Raw genomic sequence first — 10689 nt, 5'->3', positions numbered from 1 at the left:
GTAGGAACGGGACAGTGTTCAAATCAATATTATTAAGGAACTGGCTGGATTGAACATTACAAAGAGTATGGTATAAATAAGAAGCTAGAGAATTCCCAATGCCTGCAGTGGACGTAATAGAGCAAGAGATGTAGGAATGGGCGAATTGATAGAGGCACTAAAACGAAAAAAACCGAAAAGCTTTAGAATGGATAACATCAACACCGAGTTATGGAAATATGGAGATCTTCTGATCCATTTAAGACTTCTCCACCAGTCTATGTTCTATTCAGTGTATATTAGAATAGAAAAATGATACCTGAAAGCTCGAAGAAAACAAAAGTTATATCTTTATTTTAAAAATGAGACAGGAATATTATGTAAAAACTATAGAGAAATAAGTATAATGAATTCAGCCTACAAAATATATACCGAAATACTGAAAAACAGACTGTAGATAATAATGGTTAACACAGTAAATGAACAACAAATAGATTTTAGATTGATCAATCATTGATTAAACAGCATGAACATAATAAAGGAACACACATACTATTTATATACCCCGAAAAAGCATTTCATAATGTAAATTGGGAACAGTTATGGTCCATCAGGTTACCAACAGTAATGAATACTTTAATACTGCATCTTTGACCAAACTAGCTGGATAGATTGCTGAAAACTGAAAAGAACGTAAAGAACTATTGCCATTAGCCAATAAAACAACGAGGTATATTTGACTGCCACTTCATTCTGTATAGTACTTTGATTTATTTGTTACACAATAGTACACATATCTAGCGCAGTAACTGAAGAAAACATAAGCTATATCCCACACATGTACGTTATTGGAGCCTGCCATGCTGCCACCATATGAATGTCAAGATCTCTGTTGTCTGCTACTAGTAGGATGTAAACAAATAGATCTATCCTTCAAGATATTTTGATGAGGGAATTTCGTTTTCGAGTAATACGTCTTTAGTGTTAGTTTTGTACTAAAGACCTTTCTACTAATTCCGCTCACTGCATCAATTGGATCATATTCTTCAAAATATAGATTCATAATGATATATTGTTCAGTTAATGGATGCTACAGCAATGACCAATTTGGAAAGAAGAGAAAGTTTTATAAATTTCCAGTTACATACGAGAGGTTAGTATCAATTATTTTCAACAAATCAAAATTATTTCATTTATATAACTAGGTTATACCCACTAGATTTTGTTTGTTAAAATATCTGCATTTTTGGTTATATTTAGTTTACCCATGGACCATGTTAGGTTAACTAAAACGGCTAAAACAATTGCTAACAATTTCCTATAACAGTATAGGCCTAGTCTATTTGTCTTCTAAAGACGTTGAGGTGATCACAAACTTTGTTTGGATAGTCAATTGTTTGCTGAGCTATTTTCTAGACCATAGTATGGCCCTCCACAAATCTGTGAAGGACTGTATGGACAGTTCCGCTACCATCTCTATAGCGATGTTATTTCACTGTCATGTACTGCAGTCTTGTCACAAATCTCTGAAAAACTATTCATACTTGTTCCATATAAAGTATACAGTATTTACTTTGTTACCTCATTTCAGCTTGCAAATGCAGGAGTACTGTCCAGACAATGTCAGTGTAACAGATACACTTACGGACCCCTAGAAAAGGTCCTTTGTAAGTGAATGTGTATTAATTTTCATATTGAAAGTATTCAAACAATTTTTCTCTGGAATATTTGTTTGGAATAAACAAGTCACAGCGTTATGCCTCACTGCACTGTTATATACTAACTAGTTAGCCTATGTGCGGGACTATTCTCCAGATGATCAAGTTGTTTCAGAACACTCTCGTATGAAATTCAAGGTCACCTGGAGCATTTCTGATCCTTTTGGATATCACTCATCACAACCATATGTTATTATGACTTTATATCTACTTAAACAGCCTTTGGCAAAAATGCAGGTTACTGTCCGAACAGTCTGACCAATTAATTACTCATAAGAATGTAATATCATCTAATATTGTGATTTATGTAGCATAATGAACCAAAATGGACCAACTGACAAAAATCATCACTTTGTATTTTGCCATATATCGAGTTCATAATGGGTTCCTTTTGCCACAGTGAACTTATGAAAATAACAGATTCAAAATTTTGAATACCGGTATCTTACCTAGGATATTATAGTTACTTAGTTAAGTTTAGTCAAAAATTTCAAAAGGCTGAATTTTTAAAAGGTGAGTATTTAACTACTGATACTTAGTATAGAGTAAAGATGGGTTTACACTTAGTAGAAAAATGCATTATATAGCATTTACTAAATGTAGTAAATGATATATAACATTTTAATTCAGTACTTTTTAATCATGCTATACATCACATATAGCAAATGTTATGTCATTGACTTTTAATGCTACATATAGCAATGGTACTTCCAATACCAGAAATGTTGTGGAGAAGAAATTTAGCACATGCTGCTGTGAGAACTTTATTACTGGCCTGTCAGAAGGGGAACGAAGGTTTTGGGTTCAGCCGTCGCTTGATGCAAGAGTGAGGTATAGTGAGACTGACTTTCTGAATGATCTCAATGCTGATGATGATGCGAATCAACCTTCATTGATATCTGACATTAGGTGTGACAACAGATTCAAAAATTTCATACGAATTACCAGTGAAGATTTTAAGTGTCATTTCTATTATTAGTCATTACATTGGGAAAAAAGACACTAAATTCAGAGATGCCATTCCTGTACATGACAAGCTGCTGTAAATAAAGTTTTTTTAGCAATTGGGGATTTCTACAAAAAAGGCAAATACATTAATAATAATGTCTCTTTCCCACACACCATCAGAACCTTCCATTTCAAAACTATCCACAACAGAGAGCACACAAAGTATGCATGTGTTCACGCTTACCTGGCTTTCGCTTAACTGAAAATGCTACATGTAGCAGATACTAGATGATAATGCTGCGTAATGCAAAGGCTAGATGTAGGACGGGTTTCTTTGATCTTTATCAATTCTGATTGGATAGCAGGAGTTTTGCTAAATGTAGCAGAATCTGCTAGATAAGCATGTTCTGATATAAGTAATATTTTTAAGTTGTAGCAACTGTTATATGACTAGCACTAGATGTAACATTTAATAGGTTTGCATAGTGTAAACCCACCTTAACACATACAATGTGGTAAGAACATAAAAAAGATGAAGGCTGAGAGATTGTTCCTTCATACAAAAATTATTATTCTATGAAATTTGAATGTTGTTAATGTTTGTTCAATAACTTATCTGTTAATATCTGTAATTAATAATATTATGTAATTGGGTACTTTATGTTTTTAATTTGTAAATTGTACAATTTAAATTGTAAATATAGTGTCCTTAACTCAATGCAATTTATTTGAAATGTCTAGGAACAATCCATTGCTGAATGGTTTTAAAACCCATAGATGCTTGCCAAAGCAAAACATATCATGCATATTAACATGAAGGGCCTCCATTTATGAGCAGTGAAGATTAAAAAATGTTGGCTTACTAAACCTAAGGAAATCTATACTTTTGTATATGTTCTAGCAACAAATTGATTTTTTCTGGACTGGATTGGTATGGATTGGACTATCAACAAATACTGAACAATTTATAGGCTTGGGTATGATTCAGAGTAAACATATGCCATTTGATTAGGCTCAAATAAACAGTGTTTTAACTCTTTGGCTGTCATTGCCATTTCCCAAAGTCATGCATAGGTGACTCCAAGGCTCTGCGGCATCCCATACAGCATGTCCTACATTATATCCTCCAACTCCTCTCTTTGGGGACCTATACCACACAACCAATTTTTAGAAGTTTTCAAAGTTTGGTAAAATTAGTTCTAAAACATGTGTTTCAATATCTCTAGATATTAATTTACCGAAATGGAAATTTGGTCATTAAGGCTCATATTTATAAATTGAATTATGGACAATTTAAACTTTTTTGTAGAGTGAGGTGTTCTGTGAACCATAACAAAATTATAAAAAGACGCAATATACATGTACTTTATTATAAAATGGTCTAATACTTGAGCATTAAGTTCAACCATAAATTTATTTTAAAGACAAATATACATCATAAATATATTGTCTTTAAATAGTGTTTGACTAATATATTTAATATTCTTAACTTTCTTGTAATTGCAGTTAACGATGTGCAGGCACTTAGAAACCTTTTGTCTTCTAAATGTAATTTGTAACTGTTTAAATTTATTACATCTAAACCATTCTCAAAGACACACACAACATTGCATTTAAATCAGTCCAGCCGTTTAGAAGTCTAGTGACAAACACGCACACAAGAAATATATATATAAAGATGGAAATGAAATAAATTTTATAGTGAGATGCATTCAACTTTGATGAAAACATCAATAGATAAAAATATTTGTCACAAAACCAGAAAGATGACGAGGTTGTAATGCAAAACCAAATATATTGAAAATAAAAATGCATTTTTTCCAAATATTGGGCATAAAGAGCTGAAGCTTTAAATTATGTGTCTTATTGTATATGAGCCTGTAAGAGTAAAGATATTTTTATGCTAGACCAAATAATGAATTTTTTTGTTTATTTTTTATTTGGTGAAAATTACAGATGTATCTATCTGATTTTTAAATTATAAAAGTCAATTATTTTGCAATAAAATATATGTAAAACGTCCTCGTCAGGATATATCTTTTGCATACATTCCACAAAAATTTTATCCTTATCGTCTATCTGATTTTTAAATTATAAAAGTAAATTATTTTGCAATAAAATACATGTAAAACGTCCTCGTCAGGATATATCTTTTGCATACATTCCACAAAAATTTTATCCTTATCGTCAACAGTTTTACTTTGGCTTAATTATAAGTTAATCCTCAAATGCGTATCCTCATCAATTGGTCAATTTCCTTCGATTATTTCTATATTTCCTTTCTTTACATTTATATATAGGTCATCTATTAAGAAGACAATTAGACTATTTATTCCAACCTGGCACCTATTGCACCAATTTAAATCATTATTAGGGTAGTGTGTTGTTATTATTCTTTTCTGTTTTAAAAGAAGAATAAAACATTTTAAAGCATATCCAGGTCCCGTAAATCGCGCTTGTTGTCAAACACTGGAGTTAATGCAATTCATTGTAATTTTCACATCTAAATAATTAATATTTTTATATAGTTAACAAATTCACTGTAGTAGTTTTTATTTATGTGTTTCTTTTTCAGATCTAAAGTGTGGCATAAATTTTGTTGTGATCCTACTCAAGATCGACGGAACAGGAGATACATTTGTGACTTACATTTTCTAGATTCGGATTATGATCCTAATAATCTGCACCGTTTGAGAAGGAATGCAGTTCCATCAATCAACGGTCCTGAAAGGAAATCTAAGTATCCATCAAGTACTCTACCTAAAGGCAAATTTGTTCTTGACACTTCTCTTGATTGTGCACTTATACTAAATGGTGTCAATACTAATAAATTGAGTGAAAAGGCAGGTGATAAAAATGAATGTACTAGTACAGGTTCAAACTTAGGTGATCAGTTACATGATGTTCCACGATATTTTGTTGAACATAACTATTCTTTGGATTTTTCTCACTCAATGGAAATCCCCCAAGAACATATTCAACCTGATTCTTCAAATGAAACCTCCATTCAGAGTTTTCAAAAACATATACACCCAATTAATAAATGTTTTCTGGCTAATCAGAAACATCATCAACCAGTAATATCAACTCTTAATTCAAATAATCAGGAAAATAAGAAATGTGAAGGGAAAGAAAAGCATAGCGAAATTTTTAAAACACCTTCTACGGTTTTTAATAAACTTGTATCCAATGGGCAATTATCAGAAAATTCTTCACAGACTGATGATGAAGATTTAGTTGCAATTACTATAGAGATACCTTCATGTGGTGAGTATGTAGCTACATCAAATTTACAATTTGGAATAGCTAATGTCAAATCTCTTAACGAAAATAGTTCTGCAGAGAGTTTCCATCACCTCTCTTCTAATATTTCCAGTGTTACAGAATCAAGGCTCCCTTTACAGGAAGAGAATGAAATACAATCTTCTGGTTCTCTTGAAATACCTCCTGTTTGTTCCTCTAACACTCTGAAAAATGGCACAATCAATTACAAAAAAAGAAAATTAGTAAAAAAATATAAAAACATTAAAAAAAGATATTTAGGTTTTTCTCTTAATCCTGATAATCCTAAATATTCTATTGCTGCAACTGCACAATCCTTGGGTAAAAACAGTTCTTCATTCCTCCATCCCATAGATCACGTTGATTTAAATAAAGGAGAGTGGTATAAACTATATACACCAAGTGGAGTAAGCTTTCCAAAAATGACTGAGTCTCATATTGGTCCAATGGTGAACCAATTGAGGGCTAAGCTTCCAGTACTCAATGATAGGGATAAACTTGAAGTTTCATTTATACTCTCAATGATGTCTATATATCCAGATGTACCAAAACCTATTAAGGAGCAGATGTTCCAAAGACTTAGTTTGGTTTTTATTGCCACTATGTTTAAATGGGATACAGCAATAGCATTAGCTATGAAGGATGAAAATTATCCACCTTTCATTCCTACTGGGTCATCACATAACACAGCTTCTACTCTAGAAGATGTGGTTTCCAATGTTCCTACTGTGTTAGATAATTCATCGACTGAATTCAGAAAAGAACTATCAAATACAATTTCAAAGTGTGATTCAACAAAATCACCTAAGGAAAAAAAACCACAAAACCGTACTATCCCTATAAAAACACCTCCTCACTTTCCTTTTGAAATTATTGTTCAAGGAAAAGGATCAAAAACTAAGAAATACGTAAACGTTTAAATACCATCACACCATAACTGTTTGAAAATTATGGTCGAATTTTACCAATAATGTTAAATGTATATAATTAATGTTAAGATAATAAACTTGTTCATTTGAAATTGAACTGATTAATCCCTTATCCTGATTGAAAAAGCAAATTACCTCAAGTTTTAAGTCCATAAATAACATTATCTATCAGTTTTGAGGTGTACAGTCTAAACCAAGTGTGTTATACAGGGTGTTTCAGACCACCCGTGCAGTCAAACAAACCAAGGTGCATAATTCATTTCAACAGATATCCTCATTTTTTACCCAAGGAATTAAATAAAATTATTTTTAATCAGTAAACATTGCCCAAAAGGGGTTGTTTTTTTAGAAAATTTTCAAATGGGAACATAGTTTGTGTGGTACCTCATTTTAAAGGTCTGTGTACCCTGAGTATATTGGTGCCAAAATCTCAATATTAACCTTATTTGTATATACAGACTGTGACAAAATGTCTTTAATTAAGGTTTTAACAGTAAATTCTGCTGTCAGCCCCCCTTAAGACCTAGGTGCACCAATTTTTTGTATGATGTTTATTACATACCCTATTAGGAAATATGGAGGGGTGTAACTTTAATGACAAAACAATCAACTCCTTTTGGATTGTTCACCGAAAACAGAACTTTTTCATGAGAACTTTTTCATGTGAACTGTTGATTCATTCAGTACTTCATTACACCCTAGACTAGCGTAAAGTCGCCTGACAGTGGCCACATAACTCTCCCCCCTCTGGTAAAATGATTTGATGACGATTAACTCTCTTTTCACACAAGTAAACTTCTCCATGGTTAGATATGGAATGCTAGAACGAAAGCTATAACAGCTGTGTCAACAATCAGAATGTTTTCAGTAATAGAAACTAGGTCAAACATTGTTGCCTGATAAACGAAATTTTACCAGCTGTTTCAAAACTGGTGCTCTTTTTGAATAACCTTTTATATATACAGGGTGTTTCCATAAGTCAACAATAATGTTTTTAGGGGTGACAGGTCAGTAAATGACTAATCCAAATAAAAAAAAAAACAAAAAAATCTGTTTAGTTTCCAAATATATCAATTTTTTAATCATCAAAGCTGCTACTCTATATTAACATTCCATATACTAGTGCTAAAAAAACTAGGAGTACCATTAAAGTCTTTTCTTTGAATGAATTAAAGTCAGTAATGAGAAATATGAGCAAATGAAAAACAGGTGAAAGCCATCACTGTTTTCTAATTAAAGTGAAAATTATTTCATACTCATCTTCTAATTCAAACATTTGTGCTTTAAAGAGAAATTTCATAGTAAAGTGTAATTTTGTTGAAAAAATACTATGTATATTTTGTGGAAATTCCAAAATTGTATTGTAATAGGATTTCTTAGATTATTTTATTTTCCTCAAATTGAAATCATAATTGGTTTACAATGTTTCAATGACAGAGAATCGAACATAACTCTTAATAGTTTTTTTTTATAATTAAAATGTACAACTCCTTAAAATATTAAGCCATGTGCAAAAAAAATTGCTTGGAAATAAGCAGTCTTCCCTTAAGTTTCAGGAACAATATCTTTAAGATGACATAAAATGTCAATAGTTGTAGGGAGCTTCTTACTTATATGTTCTTTGTGTAGGTTACAAACTGGTTGTCTGCCTGGATTCCCAAAATTGTCGCATCGTTGAAAACATTATTGTCATGAGATGCAGAATAAGTTGTCAGACTAAATATTATACTTTGTATCTTTTCTTTGTTTAAACTAAGAAGGATACATTATATCTGAACTAATGGGAGTTACCTTTTATAACTTCTCTGGACTATTTTGAAGTTCTCCAACATTATGTTTAATGTTAATAAAAGGTATGTAATCACCACAAAGTATTTAATGTTCTAGCTGTCACAGTAAGCTTACTGTCTGTTGGTCACCATGTAGATAGGAAATGATTTAGTGAATGACATGAAAAACCATTATAATTTAGCTTTGTGATGAGATTACAATGATCAACATGAACAAAAGCCCTTGCTCAGGTCGCAGAAGGTGAACCAAGCAAAAGACCTTATTTTCAAATACTTAATAATTAATGGGCTAATTTAATGGTTGCTGTTCATTTTTCATTAGGTAATGGTGATTACTTAAATGTAATAAACGATTGGAATTCATCGCTGACACCACCTATAATAAAAGTTACATAACACTATTGCTATTTTCAGTAAACCACTGGCTGATAATGTATACAGTGGTAGCACACTCATCCGGCAAGTGAGAGATCCGGGTTCAAGTTCCAGCTGAGTAAGTACTTTTTGTGATTGGTTCATTTGAATTAAATGAGGCTATTGCTATTGATACAAATTACACACGCACGCGCGCGCGCGCACACACACACACACACACACACACACACACACACATATCTTCAAAATAAGAAATAGGAAGATATTAATAAACTATTTCTAAATTATGTAGTGGATCTTCCCTCTCTAAATCCAAAGTGCAATTCAGAAATCAGATTGTTTTATTAAAAATAAAGAGACAGCTGCCTGTGGATAAGAGCTTCAAAGACTTTAGATAAGATTGGTACAATAGAAACTGGCCGATAATTTTGTGGTAAATGTTTGTCACCTTTCTTATATACAGGAATTACTTTGGAAACCTTGAGTGAGTCCAGAAAGCAACCAAACTCAAGACACCTGCTAAAGATGAACGCAAGTGGCTATTGAATATATTCGATAGTCCCTTTGATTATCTTATTTGACAAACTAAAATAATCCATGCTTTTAGAATTTGACAGCTTATTTACAACACCAAAACATCAGATGGTTCAATATCTTGCCAGTGAAAAAAATAAGGTGGGACAATACTATTGCCCAATAAGTCAGAAATAGAAGAATCTGCAGCCGGAATACTTTTGGTAATTTCATTAACTGACTCAAAGAAATAATTATTGAAGTTCAGGGTCCAATGCCACTATCTGAGACACACTACTGGAATTTTCTTGCTTAATTATCTCTCATGCTGCCTTGCACCTGTTGGTTGTTGTATTAATGTAGTGTTCGCAAGCCTGTATTTTGGCATGTATTAAATGAGACCTATATGCCCTTCTAGAAGCCGAGTAAGCATTATAGGCTAGTGGAGTTTGTTGAGGATTAATTTGCCTCAGATGCTTATATACATTAAACAAATTTAACATGGTTTCTCTTTCTTTTGCTAGACTGTTATCAAACCAGTGAATTTCACCCCTACTTTTCAATGACCTACCCTGAGAATTCTTCGGTTTACTAATTAAAGGAGAACAAAAGTGCCATAGGTTAACATATTTTACATTTACTAAAAAAACTTTGAAAGAGTTGATCTACACTGAGATTGCCTATGATATATTCATCCGTCATTTCCCATTGTTTGCCCTGCAAACATTCAATGAATTTACTTATCTCCTTTTCAGTTTGTTTCCTGAAAGGACTATATGAAGAGGCTTTACTTTTATTGTTGTTGGTTTTAACATTTGACTTACACAGAAAAATAGAAATAACACTTGACAAAACAAATCATGTTTGTCTGAGATGTAAAGAATTTGTTTTGAGCTTCGTTGTCACTGACTTAGATATCTTCAGATGTACATGACTCTAGATTCCAGGAGCCAAGTCTGTGACAGTGTCAGGTTCCAGATGCTGCACTAAAAGTAAACTGAAGTGTAGCTAAACTCAACATTCTTAAAATATCTATATTCAAACTTTTATTATCAAATACACTCTATGAAAAAATCCAAACAATGAAAAATAAAACAAACATTATGCGATTTTTGACATTGTTTGTTTCCCTTATTACAGTCAACAATTGGATTT

At 32.2% G+C, this 10689-nt stretch overlaps 1 protein-coding gene across 2 annotated transcripts; it reads left to right on the top strand.

Annotated features, from left to right (window-relative positions):
• Positions 1–845: 845 nt before the first annotated feature.
• On the top strand, positions 846–9140 carry LOC124359727. 2 transcript variants are annotated; one of them, XM_046812704.1, is made up of 3 exons: positions 846–1132; positions 5221–5912; positions 9061–9140. In XM_046812704.1, the coding sequence occupies exons 1-3, from the start codon at positions 1044–1046 to the stop codon at positions 9111–9113; spliced, it is 834 nt and encodes a 277-aa protein (XP_046668660.1). In that variant the 5' UTR covers positions 846–1043; the 3' UTR covers positions 9114–9140. The 2 variants fall into 2 exon arrangements, with proteins under 2 accessions (XP_046668660.1, XP_046668659.1); XM_046812703.1 differs by lacking the exon at positions 9061–9140 and having other exon boundaries at positions 5221–6948.
• The last annotated feature ends 1549 nt before the right edge of the window (positions 9141–10689 follow it).

Source organism: Homalodisca vitripennis, chromosome 4 (assembly GCF_021130785.1).
Source record: "Homalodisca vitripennis isolate AUS2020 chromosome 4, UT_GWSS_2.1, whole genome shotgun sequence".
In the NCBI taxonomy this organism is placed as follows: Eukaryota; Metazoa; Arthropoda; class Insecta; order Hemiptera; family Cicadellidae; genus Homalodisca; species Homalodisca vitripennis.
Note: the sequence above shows the minus strand (reverse complement) of the source record. Positions and strands in the feature narration are given on the sequence as shown.